The following is a 16,953-nucleotide window of genomic DNA, read 5'->3' as shown; positions in this document are numbered from 1 at the left end:
GTTATAGGCCTACAGTCATCAGCATTGTTATTGTTAGTAAGAACATATAAAAAAAAAAAACTAGCCTATGTATTCAGAAAAAGTTAAATTGTTTTGCCCAAGCAACAAACATCTAAATAAATATGTAGGCTATAGGGTTAAATTGTGTTTTGAAGTTGTATTCACACTTCGAAAGCTATGTGCTACAGAAAATACGTGAATGCATCATCCCCTCTCAGCTGTGCCAAGTGCATGACGTAAGGTGAATGGAAACCTGAAATGTGGATGGAAATAAAAGTGCCATTACTTTACAATCCTTGTGAGAAGGCAAATATATAAAGGTAATATTATTTTGAAATTTTAAACCGGAAGTTGAATATGTAATTGTCTCTAGTTTGATGCTGATCGCCCTGTTCTCAGCACCATCGTCCCGCAGCAGCAGCATCCTCCGTGGCTCCCTGCAGAGGACAGTCGGAGTTTGTAGGACACAGGGCCGGGGAGGGAGGGTCCTGGCCTGGGCACGGACCCCGAAGAGGCCCCGGGGCCGCCGCTGGATGGAGTCGGGCTGCATTCACACAGCAATGGCTATGGGTCTGACATCCAAAAAGGCGTCTGCGCGGAGCGTCGGCGTGGAGCGAAAAAACCTGATCACGGTCTGCAGGTACAGTCTACATCATCACGACACAGGCTCAATAGCCTACCATCTGCTTGTGCCAACCACTGCATCCTAGCTAGTTCATCATTGAAATAATATGAACACAATGGAGGATACTGATCAAAATATAGGCTATGGAAAATAATGCAAAATAATGGCCATATTTCTAGAAATGCTCTGGATGAAAAAGAGGCAGGTGCGCTTTCACCTTCACATATACCCCTGCCATGACACCCGCTTGTTTAGAAAACACATTACCTATAATACTCTCTTGATTATCAATGTCATTCTTTTTCAAAATAGTGAGTTAATAGCAACCTTTGCTGTAACATTCATTTAAAAATAATATATTTGATGTGACATTTCCCACTACAATCTCTCATATAAGTCTCCTTTATTTCTCACAGTTTGAGACACCTGCATGATTCCTGTCAATACTGGCAAAATGCAGCTTCAAATGGATAAAACATTACACTATATTGGGATTACATTATTGTATCTAGGCTTGAGCTTGAGAGAAAATGCAACAGCAGGGTCCCTCCTCCTCCATCACAGTCAGGTTGAGTGTCTGTATGGGACAAGGGCATCGGGAGGAGAGTGAGGACTCCTCCCCCCATCATTGTCCCCAGGCCCACACAGAGCAGTGTGTATTACTGATGGACTGTGATGTGAAGCCTTTAAATGGCTCTCTCGTATAGTTATAAGAGTAGTAACGGCTGGAAACTCTGAACTTTTTTTATTTGTCAATGTTAAATTGCTCATGCACATTTCATCACGTGGATTTAGTTCTCAAAATATTCTGTAATGAGGCTTATTTCAACATTAAAGTCATGTTATTTTCCTCCACATGAATACACACATCTCTACATAGCCTACAATATTATACTTTTTTTTGCATTGATATATATCATAAAGTTTCACTCTTAAAGTGATAATGTTATTCGAACCAGGGAAACTGAGTAGCTGTTACGTTTTGAGAATACCCATTTGATATTATATGCAGGATTATAGCCAAGTCATTGAATTCAATTGTAGTTAACTGCAGCCATAAATGTAACTTGTCCATGTCCATCATTATTGTCTCTGTGTTGTTATTGAAATAATATTGCTACAATATACCAACTCTAGCTTAGAATGTGTCTTTAATATTGGGGACTTGGCAACTAACAAGTATTTTTATTATCAATAAATCTGCAATTTATTTTCTTGATTATAAAAAGTAGCAAATATTCACAATAGAGAACCTGAAATAAGAGACTGTTGGCAATTTTGTCTTCAATTTAAATTCAATCAAAATAGCTGCTATTGATAAAGGTATTGTTTCTGTTAGCTATTTTAAAGTAACCATATCCTGCTCAGTGTTTCTTTTTTTATTATGTTGTTATTGTGTTTTTATTATCCAGAGATAACGTGTAGGGAAATTACAGCTTCACTTTCATACTTTTATTGTGTTGTCGTATAATGTATTATATCATTAGCATGGGTGTTGAATTGCAAAGTGACTTGGAGTCATACATTATATTGCAGACAGCTACGTAATTATTTCTGCAGTGTGTGCAGGCTTTCTGCAAAGGTGACATCATGCAACCACATCCTTCTCCTAACAGTTTTCTGTTTTAGCCTCCCGGAATTCTGACAATTTTTTGGGGGGGCTTTATTATAATCCCCCCAGAAAAACCTTAAAAAAATACATTGTCCAGACATTCAAATAGACACACAATCAAGCCTTTTTTATTCCAGTACCTTCCTATCCAAGGTGCTGTCTGCATTTTAGTGACACGTACAGAGTGAAGCAAAACACACAACATCACAAAGAAAGCATTCCTGCAAAGAAAGAAAAAGTTCTCACAATGGACTTACAGCACAGAGAAAGATTAGAACGGTTTGTTTTTGGTTTGGCCTGACTAAGTGCTAAGACCAATTTTTAATCATGTAAGCATTTTAATGACAAACACGCTGGACAAAAACAGAAATAAATCTCAAAAAGCTTTCCATCAGTAATGCTTACTACACAGTTTCTTTTTCCATATTTTTCTAATGAGCAACATGACATTGATTAGGTTCAGTTGGAGGGCAGCTTCTTCCAGCCGTCTGTCCGTGTGTGCTGTCAGAATCTGCATCCCCTCATTTGTTTTGTTTCGGATCCTCTGTTCTTCTTGATGCCTTTCATAGACAGAGTTGATTCAAGTAGTCAAAGGGCGTTATGTGTATGTTTTCCTATGGTCTCGTTTGGAGAGAGATCCTGAATCAGCAGCGGGGGCCTCTGGCTGGGCGTGTTGGTGCAGGATACAAGATCCCAGGCTTGAAATGCTACCGAGCTACAATTGCTAAGCTAACGTTAGTGCTAGATTAGTACACCAGGCCATACATAAAGTGTGTATATATAAAGTCTGACCTCTTTTTTTCCTCACTGTCACATCATACATGTTTAAAATACCATCAGCACACACAGAGATTAACATTTTCCCAACAATGTTGTTTGATCATGTTATGTATTTTTCTGGGAGTTCAGAGAAGAGAGCAAGTTTGGTAGGAAAGAAATTCACTTGTTGTCAAATGTTCCATGAAAACACTGTATTTTGACTTGGGGTCATAACAAAGACATTGCAGTGTGTTCTCTTTAATTCATGTGATCTGGCACAATGTTGGTCACCACTAACAGGCACAGCAATTAGCCTAATGTCTGAAAAGTGTTTCAGTGGTTTTCAGTGCTATTATACTCAACAGAATTAACCCATTTTAATTAGAAACACATGTACAGCAATGGACATTTGTGTATAATAAAGGAAAACCTGAACACACATTTGCACCTGTTCAGTTCAGGGACTACGGGGAAGTTGTTGAAAAAACTGCAATTTAAAATGTCAACTAAGAAGAATACTTGTAAAATGAGGCTAGTAGCCTTCAGACTGATGGAAATACACAGGACTACTATAGGAACGTTGTCTTAAACGAGAGAATGACTTGGTGATTCACGTCCACAGTGACAGCAGTGTCATGGTGATCTATTTATCTCTGTGCTGTTGCCACTAGCAACAGGTTTAATCTTAATATGGCAGGGCTGAGGGTGTCTGCAGTCAGTAGGGATATTCATGGAACTTTGTTTTTCTGACGTATATTTGTCAAAATTTGAAGATCGACCTTCAAAGGGCGATTTGTTTACAAGCCACATGCAGTTTAGAATGTACCGTTTTTGATGCCTAAAGTCTGGCTAAGAGTTCTCTTGTGCCGTTGTCCGTGACTGGAGGAACAGAGTAGCAGTGGACGCAGTGAACCTAAGAAAACATAGATAAGATGAGTGAGACTTGACAGGTTTGAATGAAAGCTGTAGTCCCTTCAGAAGTGTCCTGTAAACAAAAGGAATGTGGAGTGAAAGGATGGGGTGTTTGAGTTCATAGGGGCGTGGCTCCATAGCAGAGAATAAAATGTTCTCTGCCACTGTAGTAAACACCATTATACATATTCATATCTCACACATGCCTCTGCAAGTGGGTGGCTTTTTTCAGTTCTGAACAATGACAAAGGGGTTGCCACTTTCCACCCTTCTCAGTTGCATTTTTTTGTAGAAGTTATTTTTTAAGCAGGTTCAAGTTTTTTCAACCTGCATGCCTGGAATAACATTGTTTTTTCTAGTTCCGTTTCTGTGCAGCCTTCGTTTGTATTCCCTGATTTCATAAGCTACACTTTATTTTTACTATTTTTTTAAACTTTTTTTACTGACACCATCAAGTATGTGAATTTACAGCAAAAGGTTTCTATAAGTTTGACTCAACATTTGGGCATCTCTCAACCTATACTCTCTCACCACTCTACCCTGGGTGATATTCCTCATTTGAACCCCTCTGTCAAGTTCAAACATCTGATTTACGTTCTCCGTGCCTCTCAGGCCGACACCCTTACTGTCCACCTTGCACACCAATTCCTCTACACCTCCTCTGACCACACAACACTTTGCCTCGACGCTTATACACAGAGGGGGCTGGTGAGAGAGAGAGAGAGAGAGGCACACCCTGTTGTAGTTACAGTTTTTTTTACATTGTTTTGTCTATTTGAATTTGGCCTAAATTATCAATCTCATCTCAAAATTCCTCAAAGCACATGGCATTCTTTAAGTCTTTTTTCTCTTGGCTGTTTGTTCCAATCCAGTACAGGACAGGACGTCTCCCCCGACGATAAACACAGCACTGTCTGCTGTTACACAATGCTGCGGCCGGTGAGGAGTCCGCCTGTGTCATCTGATCCTGACGGTTATGCCAAGACTAAGGAGAGACACAGACAGATAAGAGGGAGAGGGAGAAAGAGAAAAGAGTTAGGGAAATGTTTTTTTGTTCCCATTTATTGGATAGTTTTTTAAGCAATGAGTAGAAATGGTGAGCGAGACAGGGACGACATGCAGTTAACAGAAAAATGTAAAAAGAAATTAAAGCTAAGAGATTCGATGTGAAGGATTGTGGATCTGGGTTAGGTGTCACTTCTGATAAATGTAGTTTTGGTTATCCTTGGGTGGATCAAACACACACTTGTGTAAGTACAGTAAAGGGATGAGTAGAGGAGAACAAGGGGGGCATTTAAAGAGAGCTGAGAGTGGGCTTGGCAGCAATCCAGGCCGAGTGAGAGAGGGGGCACAAAAGACGCTTGTCCGAAGGCTCTTGCAGTTGTTTTTCAGTGTCAAATCGTACCAAGAGCATGTTGCAATTCCACTCCATCCATTTGCATTTGAGGCACACCAACGAATCCCCCTTCAGATCAAAGGACTTCAGCCAATTTACAATCGCCTGCTGTCATGTGGCATTTTGAGATAACACTACCACTTTGAAAGCCTTCTGAAACAGCTGATTTTCTTATCTTATATGATTTGAATTGCTATCACGTCAAGGAACTGGCCAATTAGCCATTAATCAGAGGTTCCCATATTGAGCCTTGGGAACCTCTGGGGACCCTTGGTGGTTTTCCAAGGGCTTGGCACTCTGCATAATGAGCTGATGATGGCTTCATATATTTTTCTGTCTTTGGCAGTCTGAACAAAAAGGGAATTTATAACCAATTTTGAACATATGTTTCACTACCTACTCTTCAATAGCACAATTCTCTACAAAGTCTATGGGGCTCCTTAAGACAAAGTTGTGTCAAATGAGCACCTGAACAGTAGTTGAACTTCTTTGCCCCAACACTCAATGGTTGTGCTTTCTAGCAAACTGGCATCATCAGCCAGGAGGATTTTTTGGGTAAAACAGAGTTTGCGAATACATGAAGGACCTACAAACATCCTGGAACTCTATATAATGGCCTACTTGGTCTTTGCATACAACATATTTATAAAACAGAATTTAGATGCCACTGACCTGTTTCCTTGATAATTCCGTCATGACCCAAAAACAAGTCAAAGGTCCCAAAGCAAATTTAATCCAGTTCTCGCTCTCAATTGGAATAGACCCTGATGTGGAGAAGATGCTGTGAAGTTGTCCATGATGTCCATAATATGTTCTCTGTGATGATGGTGCTGTTTTCTTGTTACATTTGGTGCCAGTCCCCCCACCCCGCCATTGCAAGGGCCCCTCTCATCTAGAGGGTCTTGCGTTTGGGGAAGAAGGCTTTCCGAAAGGAGGTGGTGGTGGAGCCCCTGCTGAAGGAGGCGCTGCCCAGGGAGATCTTGGTCTTTCCGCTGGTGATGGTGGAGGAGCCCAGAGACGTGGTTTTCTTGCCTCTCATGATGGAGGAGGCCCCCATGGCGAGAGTGGACTTTCCCCTCTTGATTTGGGTGGTGCCCAGAGTTAGGTTCGTCTTCCCCTCGGTGAAACTGGTATTGCCCATTGGGGAGCTCTTCTTCTTCCTGACCCAGGTTCGACGGTGGCGTTCGGGGCTCACTCGGAGACGCGACGCATCGGACACTCATGCAGCACACCCTGCTCTTCCTCTCGGCGATAATAGTAACATCAGAGCACGATCTCGGGGCAGACCAGAATGCTAAGCGTGGAAATAGCGCGACCCCCGTGTCACATAATGCCTCCGTTGAGCTGATTCGACGTGGGCTCTGGAAGGCCACATACCACCCCTGTGTGCATGTGAATGGACAGAGGCAAGCCGTAGGTGGCAACAGCCTATCTAAAGGGGGGGACCGGGACAGTGGAGCGATTGTCCCATTTCCACGACGACACCGGACGGTTGAAGGACACATTGTTGCAAAAGGGGGCAATCTGCGGTGACATCACTTTCTTCTGGGGCCATTGTTCCCTATAGCCTGTGATTGTAAGACATAGCCTCTGTGTGTGTGAGCGACCGTATACACCATATGTGACATGAGTCGCACAGTGTCAGGTTGGTCAAAAGAAAGGATGTTACATGTTCAAGTTCTCCACATGTAGTTGAGGCTTTGATTGAAATGTCTCCTGTATCTGTGGTTGTACCTCCATTTGAAATATGGGTGTGGTTCATCACCCATTTGTGTCCTTGCTGAACTGTCTGCAAGTTATGACATTACATGTCATTTAGCTGATGCTTCTTTTATCCAAATCGACTTACAATTGGAGGTAGGAAGTTGGCATTATCTCATTGGACTTGCTCCGAGAATCAAACCCTTGTTTCCCTGTACCAAAGTCAGTGGTGTTTCCTACTGAGGTATCCAGCTTCTTACACTATTTAGTGTTTAATTGTCTCTACCATTTATGATATTTATATAGTAGAATATCTCACAAAAACTAAGAGCTACTTACAAAACAATCAAGCCAAGCAGTGTTTAGACATGTTACTTTTATAAGCATTGTTACATGATCAACCAGTTTTTACAGTTTTCTAGTTTAAAACTGTGTTTCCTAGTGGACATATAGCAGCATAGTTATATGGATATGCAGGCAGACTTCAGAACCAATAAATTATATAAATATCAACCAATATTATCAGCATGCACAAAAATACCACATTTATACCATGGATGTAGACACGTTGATGGTCGTCTGTACATGCACAATATGCAGGAGAACAGTGCTGATGAATTAACAGACCCTCTCTTGTGTCTCCACATACATCCCACACAGCTGTTTCACACTTTTCCCTCCCTAGCAAGTAGCCACGCCATAAACCATCATTTCATCACCATCACACATTTGCAAAACACGCTCAGCATGGCATTGGCACTTTTTTTTAAACGTGTTAATCCACCTTTGTACCTTGTGCAAAGAGATGGATTTCATGCTTCATTGACTTATATAGTTCCTAACACACTTTAATCGCAAACATAGCAGATCTTTTTTTTCTTTTCTTGTATTGACTCTTTATACTACTGACCTGCTAAAAAATATCCATGGGTTCTTAAGTGTGTGCAGGAATGGTGTTAAAATTCCAGTAGACGTGGCTGTGCCTTTCGGTGCCCCTGACGAGCGTGGTTTTGACCACAGTGACAGACTTGGTCCCATGGGTGCAGGTCAGGGTGGTGAGGTGGCTCGTGATCTCCCCTCGCGTGACAGTTGTCTTGCCCACTGCTAAGCTGCTGTTGCCCAGAGCGATGGTGGTTCTGCTCCAGGCGATCGAGTATTTGCCCCAGGAGATGGCGTACCTAGTCCTCAGGATGGAAACCCTGCCTTTGCTGAAGGAGGTCTTGCTTGACGAGAATGTGGTTCCCCACTCATTGTTAGAGTCTTTTTTGGACAGTTTTTTGGCGGCTGCTTTGGATGTCTTAGCCTTGGGTTCAGGTGTCCTGCTGCTGTCCATCTAGGTGGTCCTGCGCTTGCCCATCAAGGCTTTGCGGAAGGAGGTGGTTGTGGTTCCCCGGCTGAAGCTGGCCCGTCCCAGAGCCACGGTGGTCTTTTCCCTCTGAATGGTGGAGTCTCCCATGGAGGTGGTGGTCACTCCCCTGAAGATGGAGGAGTTGCCCATGGCCACGGTGGTTTTCCCCCTGGCGATGGAGGTGCCCCCCACGGCCAGGGCTGTCTTGCCCTCCGTGATGCTAGTGTTGCCCATCGGAGCCGAGGCTTTTACCCCCGAGCCTGTGTGCCTGGATGCTGGCTCCTATCATGCACGCTGCATATCAAGCAAGACGATCGTTTGAGGTCAAAAAGCCAAACAATAGTGGGGACAGCGGCTGCCCTAAATAGATCAGACCACCGTGTATAAATGAGTGGGGGGAGGGAATTATTGGATCATTCTTTTGATGCCGGCCGGGTCCCGCAGAGAGACACGACCCAAAGGGACCTGGAAGCAACAGCGCGCACAAAAGGCTGAAAAGACAGAGGGGTTAATTGTATTGTTTTCATGGTAAAACTGCCAAAGCAACTGAAGGGATACATTGTGCAGTACACAAGACAATTGGGGGTGACCTCAGGGTGATAAGATGGCGTGGTTCCCAAAAAAACAAAAAAAAACTCCTCCCCAGCTATTGTTGCCGAGTTCAAATACAGTAGTACATTTGTCTGCGTGGGGTACAGTGTACACGGCTGCATTTTCATTGGCTTGTGCAGCATGCAACTCAAACTGAAAGTGCACACCCTTCACATTTGCAAAGTAGATATTTTTTCTGTCAAATTGTATTGTCTTGTTTTGTTTTTCTAATTTTTCTTTTTTGTACGTGTGCTTCTATTTCAGATTCTCTGTAAAGACTCTTCTAGAAAAGTACACAGCAGAGCCCATAGATGACTCATCGGAGGAGTTTATTAACTTTGCCGCCATTTTAGAGCACATCCTCAGCCACCGCTTCAAAGGTAACAATGCAGGTAACACACTGCATCCACACTATTCACTATTCATATTTTACTTTAGTATTACCATGTAAACATCTGGTCAATGATCCGACTCCTTTGTGATTTTATGTACGAAATCTATTGCAGAAAGTCCGTCCTGGGAGAGGGATCCCTTCCTTGGTCAACTCTCCCTGACATTTCTCAGTTTTTTAATCCCGATAAAGGGTTTTTCTGGGAGTTTTTTCTCAGCCGAGCTAAGGGTCTAAGGGCAGGGTGTCATATTGTATGGAATGTGAAGCCCACTGAGGCAAATGTTTATTTGTGATATTGGGCTATACAAATAAAACTGATTTGATTTAATTTGAACAAAATGATGGACACATCTGTTTAATACAGCTTGGAATGTGAGACAGTGAAAATATATTTAAAATTCTACTGCATACATAGACTATACTGTAGACATCGCTATCAAAAAGGGAAAAAAACAACTGTATTGTTGTTGCTGTGCTTGCATTATTATTAGTGTGTGCTGTGAGCCAAAATGATTTATTGTTGAGTGTAAATCTTTGTACCAGGTTCGGGAAGCTGGTTCAGCTCAGATGGACAGCGCAGTTACTGGGAATATATCCGTCTGGCGTGCAGCAAGGTGCAGAACAACTGCATCGCCAGCATCGAAAACATAGAGAATATCAGCACATCACGAGCCAAGGCAAGAATATTTGCATGAAGAATTGTGTGCGTGACTGTGTGTGTGTGTGTGTGTGTGTGTGTGTGTGTGTGTGTGTCTGTTCCTAATCACTTTTTACGCTGTCGTGTAGGGGCGTGCGTGGATTCGAGTGGCGCTGATGGAGAAACGACTTTCTGAATATGTATCCACTGCTCTGAGGGACACAAGAACAACCAGGTCAGACAAATGACAGAGGCACAATCGAGGACCTTTCTGAATTTATTTTTTTTGTTGCCAGATTCCTTTTATTTGTCATTTTGATGTACTGTATGTACGTAACATAAAAAAAAAATTGCATTATAAACCACCTAGCAAGTTAAAAGACGTTCAGTGCAACAGAACTACCTGTTTTTATCCTTATGTAAAAAAAAACCCACACACTAATGTATTTTCTGTACATTTACAGTACATACCTGCAACAGATTTAGAAAATCAAACCTACTGCAAAATCTGTCATTAATTGGCTGCAGGTGGAATGACAGTGAAAGTTGAGAGATTATAACTAACCGCCTATTCACCTGACAGGAGGTTCTATGATGATGGAGCCATTATGCTGAGAGAAGAGGCCACCGTCCTGACTGGAATGCTGATTGGACTGAGTGCAATTGACTTCAGGTGAAACATACTCTACATACTGTAGCCTACATATCTCTGACACACGTACTGAGTAAAAGTGGCCAATTTTTAAAAGGTAAACACATATGTAGTACATAGTATGCACATTACGTATATACAGTGAATAAAGCCAACATTCAAGTTTATGATGCACAAATCAATATTTCCTTTGCCATTAATGAAATCCTAAACAGCAGAGTCACTGACCTTTCTAAAAAAGCAAGTCCATTATTTTGGTCTCTTTTTCTCTTTGCAGTTTTTGCTTGAAGGGGGAGACTCTGGATGGGAAATCCCCAGCTGTGGTTGATTACACACCGTACTTGAAGTTCACTCAGAGGTGAGACTGATCCTGTCACTCAACTTTTACTATGACATTCATTGTTCATGTACTACGCTGCAGCACTCTATTATAAAGACATGATACAAAAACTACCCATTTACCTTACATCTCTCTTTGCTTGGCGTTCCAATCCTTACAAGACAAACTCAGGGTTGGTTAGTACTTGAGGTGCCACAATGGCTTTCCCTGTCTAAATAAAGTTGAATAATAACCATGTGGTTCTCTCTAGCTACGACTACCTGAGTGACGAGGATGACCGTCACAGTGTGGACAGCAGTAACAGTGAGGAGAGTGTCCCTGAGCATCCCTACATCCCCCTGGTTACCGATGAGGAGAGCTGGAGCAACAAGTGTCGTAAGATGGAGCAGAGGTTTAAGATCGTCTATGCACAGAAGGTCAGTCACAACAACAACTGGTGAAACCAAGTTAGTGCTGTGTTAAGGCCAGACACTGCAGGCAAAAACATGTTTTTTTTCAAGCACTGATACATTTTGAGATTCCTGGCTATTTTGCTTCTATGACATGTCCTCTTTCACACTAGTATACTGTAAAAGAAAATGGCCAAAATGTACATTTAGGCTTAATTTACCTTGCCTGTTTGCATCTGTACATTTTAACCCATACGATCATCTTTAACGGCCGTTATCTCACCATAATCTTTTTCAAAACTCTGAAACAAACATCTCTGTTCTGAAAAACAACCAAAATATTTAATAATTTTTTTTTTTTTTTATTGAAAAAAATGCTGTATTCTTAACCTGTTCTGTAAGACTTTGGACACTAAAATGTTGTAAAAAAAAATAATAAAGAGTTCAACTCTTTACAACAATGTATCCAACATCTAGAGTTTAGTTTAATGTAAGGAGATGCAAACGTACAATAGTAAGATAATGTCAAATGTGCAAACAAATTCTGAAAAAATTGCAGAAACAAAAAATTATTGTTTTAATGCAATTAATCATCTGGAAAAGTTAAATGATGATATCTTTAATTTAAAAATTGTAAAAAACTCAAATAATCCTTGATTCCCTAATCCTTAGGGTTACCTGGAGGAGCTGGTTCGCCTGCGTGAGTCGCAGCTGAAGAACGTGGAGACGGAGAACAAGTGTCTGAGGGCCAAGGTGGAGGAGCTGTCGGTCCAGAGCCAGGAGGAGAAGAAGGATCTGGAGGCTGTAGTGCTGGAGCTGCAGGCACAGCTGTGAGAAAGCACAAGAACACACACACACACACACACACACACACACACACACACACACCAAAAAGTGGAAAAGACTGTGTCACGTGTTTTTGAATTCACATCGTCTAGCCAAAACAGCCCATACCAGGAGTTGGTAAAATAGGTTGATATTTTTTAAACATGTTAAATCACTCTATATTCATACAGCAATCACCTAAACAGCATGCGCAGTTCAGAACACAGGTCTCCCAATCATTCAGCTTTACAGTAATTGCCAGATAAAATTTTGAGTATCCCGCTAGTTTTTATCCAATCAGTAGACAGAGCGCTATAAAGTCTCTGTGCCCGTGAACGATGACTCGCTGCTCTCCATCGTGGCACTATCTGATGAAGGCGGCTACGCGTTCATGTGGTGGTGACGTAGGGACGGGGGAGGGGACTACTAACTACAGTCACTGACAGGAAGTTATCTGAAAGGACTTCACTTACTTCTCCTTTAAGGCATACTCAGTCATTGTAATCCAGAACACTTTTTTAGTCCAAATCAGCTAATATCTACTCACCATCCGCTACCTGTCTGTAGTGCGTGTGCGTGCTGAAAAAAAACTGGTGTTCATGCACAGCCTAGGCTTGAAAAAATGTCTATCTAAAAAAAGACGGTCTGGATGGCTGGAGCACACGCTCTGAGTGTCAAATATTGGCGTGTTTAGTATAAATATAAAGAAGCATTCTCTGGACACCATATACTCCACCTTCAATGCAACTGGTATACTGTATTTTATATGTAAAATATTCAAAGAAACTAACAAGATTCAGTTTTTGGTTATCCCAGTTAATAACTCATGCAATACTCATTGAGAGGCTTACCTTATTATATTTATTTTTATTAGTTTATTTATTTAATTTTTTACTCGCACACATGTGACATTCCTAACTCCGGCTGACTGTTGATATTTAGATGTGTCTTTTAGTACGGCCACCCTTGATGTTCAGATACATCTATGCCTGCTTAGATTAAAATGATCACTTCTCAACTAAATGATTTGTACTCTGTGCTTTATCTAGCTCTGCCCTCATGCCGTGTGACTCCTCCCATCTGGCTAAAGATCTGTCCATCCCGCTGGTCAACCAGTGGTCCACCATCAGGAACAATGTGGGTGATGTCAAGCTTTTTCGCAGGTAAATTCAGTTCACTTTTAAATGTATTTGTTCGTATTGATGTCTTTTCTGTGATGCTATTTTACATGGAAGATAAAAAATTATGTATGTAATAATGCATCTGAATAATATATCAAACCACTTACAACACACATAACATAAATAAGCAGGTGCTTATAGATACAGTTAATGTACAGAATATTATTGTTTTAGTTATTTATGATTTGTTTATGTTTGTGTCCATCCAGGAGGAGTTTTCACAGTTTGGATCAACTTTCTGCTGACGTGAGTCTGAACTCCGACTCCCAGAGGGCCGATGGGAGACAGAACGGAGACGCTGTCTGGACTTCAGCTGGTAAACATCACATTCATCACACTGTATTCACAGCAATATTTAAATGTGCAGTGACATTTTTACTTGTGAAGAAGTCAGCCATTTCAAGGTGTTAAAAGGGAATTGACGTTTTTCAGAACAGACCTTGTAGGAATGGAATGGAATATCCATAAGAATGTTTTAATTAGGGCATAATTGCTTGAAAATAAAATATATTTTTTTTAAATTTAACCTTCCAATGAGCCTTTTGTATCTACATAGGAACGCGGCCAACTGCCATGTTTCTACAGTAGCACTGAACAGACAAACTGAAGTGCCTTATGTGTTTTAATAGTGGGTGTCCGCCGTAAATGCAGCTGTTGGAAGACAAAGAAGAAGTACTATAAAATAAATAACTAAATACACATTCACCTGACCACTTTATATTGTGAAAAAAGACTTGCAGCAGCGGTGGATGATGCCATCTTTACTAACTAGCTTCTTGTCCTTGAAGGCCACCGTAGCTTCTGTAAATTCTTCTACACCTTTGATTGCAATATTCCTAAATAAATGGTAAATTAGCTCAAATGTACTTCACATAGTGATACAACAACATTTCTGCTTGAGTAGAAATATGTTTGTGCTCTCTGCATTACTGCATAAATAAAAAGCCTTTCAGAGGCAGCCACCCATGCACGTGTGCATACTCTACATCCTCAAACAAAGGCCGGCTTGATGCCTGTGAATGGTGTTTCATGTGGGCAGCTTGAGCTATGCAAAATCACAATCTCCATTTTATTGTGCTTTCTCCCCTGTTATGTCTCTGTAGAAAAAGACAACACTCCCTCCATGCTGGGTCTATGTGGTTCTTTGGCCTCTCTACCGAGCTCCAAGTCCCTTTGCAGTCTCAAGTCTAGCGAGTGTTTGGTGAATATCAGCACTGAACCTAGCCCCGCGCTCACTCCGAGCTAGGACGTCCAGACAAACTACAAAAGAGATTTGACCCCCCAGCCTGTCTGCCTGGTGATGCTGCATCGACCATTCCCCCCCAAAACACGACCAAAACCCACCTGCTCCCACAATCCACTATTGAAAGTCACGCCGCCATCTTTCAATTTTTTTGTACATGGGAGTGAAGTCCTCATAAAGCTGAAAGGAATCCAATTCCTCTGGTACTTTTTCTTCTCCTCGCCTTATCTACTCAACTCTTCTCACACTCTTGCCCCACATCCACTTTGTACTATCTGTCAATCCCTTCATCTGAAAATCATACAGCTCCTCTGCAAATGTCCTCTCAAGCCTTTTCCAAAGCATCCAGTAATTCTTCCCGAGACATGGTCTGTATGTTTGTGAGCGTTTTATTCCAATTTTCTTGTCAAAAATGTAACCAAAACAGCACTTTGGATGCAGTCACTCATAAAGAGAAATATGATTATCATTTGCAGTTTATCCATATAAAGTTGGGGTCTTTACAGGGTCCATCCAGTGACATAGCACGGAGAGAGGCATGTTATATAACTGTGAATGAATGGTTTCTGGGGTCTGCCACCCCTAGAAAAGCGCATATCATTCCTGCTTGAGTAATCCAAACACTGTTTCATTATTTTTCAACCTGTGCAGCTATTTATTGATTCTATCAAATCTTAAGCTACTGTACCACATGTATATGTTCATTTATCTCATTTGAACCAATACAGCAGTGTGTTATTTTTGTTGCAATAAACTGCCTTTTTCCATTAAACGTGTGTCTGTTTAACTGGATCCTAACATTGTACAAGCAGTCATGTATGGCTTATTGAAAGATGATGCAAAAAACGTTGCAGTGATTTGATGGTTTCTAAACAGTCGATTAATGAAGATGTTAGACTGAGCAGTATTGTATTTTGTTGGTTAATTTATTAAGCAGCCACTTGCATGGGACATGTGCTTTGGCTCCATCTTGTGGTTTAACGTTATACAATGTAACAACTTGCATTCACACATGGGTACATGGTAGCTAGTTTACTACATAGGATTGACTCCAGATGGATATAAATATTCTTTGAGTATCTGCAGCCGTAATATTTCTTGCAACCTGCTGAAGTGTCCATTATCAAAATGCTGACGCCCCTACCACCTGCACGGCTGCTGTTAAAAAGCAGACCATGACCTCCGACTACCTTGTTAAGAGGAAAATAATAACAGCAACATAATACAGATGTATATGTGTGTTATATAGAACCTCTTACATTATTTGTGCTTTTTTTTTGCAGTTGCTGCTGCTTGATCACCACTGCAGTGCAAAAGGAGCGTTACCATGTTGTTAACGGGGACCTGGTTTGCCTCTCCCTCACTCTCTCATTAGACACAGCCACTTTCAGAGAGCACCACATTCCCCACAGACAGCAGAGCAACAGATGTGTGAGCTAAACATAATACATGCAAGCAAAATGGCTATTAAATGTAAAGTGTGGTTTATAAATGCATGTGATATTACAGCCTGTTAAGACGATGGGCATGATAGAACAACTGTAACCTTACAGCAAACAAAATACATGCAGCTTGCTTATTTTGGTGAATGTTGAACATATAGCTATTATATCAGCAGGTGGAAACATTTACAAGTAAATAGTGAATAATGTGGATAAAACATTTTCTTTACTGAACTCTTTATTGCATATAAAACCCAGTGCACTATTTTAGAAAGTTTTTTTTAAATTTATTATAAAAATATCAGTTTGATTACAGTCGAGGTGCATTTTTTAAGCAGCAATAATAACAAATATAAGCAAAAAGTATTGTTTAAAATAGTGTAAACTATACAAAAAAAGCTCTACCCTTGGTACCTGACTTAAAGAGATTTTCTCAAGGCATTTTATGGTCACTTAGCACATGAACGTATTGGGATTGCAGTAATCTTTCTGATTAAGCCATTCTGACAGGTTATTACTTGCTCCAAATATCTAAATGCACCTTTGGGAAAGTTTTACATACAATTGCATTATATAGGCTTTGTCTAATTATCTATACATTAATAAGAATGGTTAGACCCCCTGAGTCTCTTAAGTGACCTCGAGGGGTCCCTGAACCACACTTTGAAGACCCCCCACACACAGCCACCCACCACACACACACACACACACACACACACACACACACACACACACACACACACACACACACACACACACACACACACACACACACACACACACACACACACACACACACACACACACACACACTGACCCAGGGTTTGGGTTTGGACCATAGATAGTATATAAACGGGTTTAGACGTGGTTTTGAAAGTGTGTGTGTGTGGGGGGGACTGGGGGGGGTTA

At 41.3% G+C, this 16,953-nt stretch overlaps 2 protein-coding genes across 2 annotated transcripts; one reads left to right on the top strand and one right to left on the bottom strand.

Moving 5' to 3' along the window:
* Positions 1–533: 533 nt before the first annotated feature.
* On the top strand, positions 534–14,605 carry rundc3aa (RUN domain containing 3Aa; the record flags this gene model as incomplete). Its single annotated transcript, XM_080043127.1, has 11 exons — positions 534–640; positions 9,209–9,324; positions 9,879–10,012; positions 10,122–10,207; positions 10,556–10,645; positions 10,902–10,982; positions 11,215–11,380; positions 12,026–12,183; positions 13,228–13,341; positions 13,569–13,675; positions 14,463–14,605. 11 exons carry the CDS (start codon positions 534–536, stop codon positions 14,603–14,605), a joined length of 1,302 nt encoding a protein of 433 aa, XP_079899253.1.
* Positions 2,463–6,547, bottom strand: zwi (zwilling). Its single transcript, XM_080043128.1, has 2 exons — positions 5,977–6,547; positions 2,463–3,909 (listed from the first exon to the last, which is right to left on the bottom strand). The coding sequence occupies exon 1, from the start codon at positions 6,443–6,445 to the stop codon at positions 6,197–6,199; it is 249 nt and encodes an 82-aa protein (XP_079899254.1). The 5' UTR covers positions 6,446–6,547; the 3' UTR covers positions 2,463–3,909; positions 5,977–6,196.
* Positions 14,606–16,953: the final 2,348 nt, after the last annotated feature.

This window comes from Ammodytes marinus, assembly GCF_949987685.1.
Source record: "Ammodytes marinus genome assembly, chromosome: 16".
Lineage (NCBI taxonomy): Eukaryota > Metazoa > Chordata > Actinopteri > Uranoscopiformes > Ammodytidae > Ammodytes > Ammodytes marinus.
The sequence above is the reverse complement of the archived record's forward strand: the minus strand, read 5'-3'. Positions and strand labels throughout refer to the sequence as shown.

What these genes read in the sequence shown, in the direction of transcription:
- zwi (XM_080043128.1), bottom strand. Translation starts at nt 6,445, where the DNA reads ATGGGCAATACCAGTTTCACCGAGGGGAAGACGAACCTAACTCTGGGC.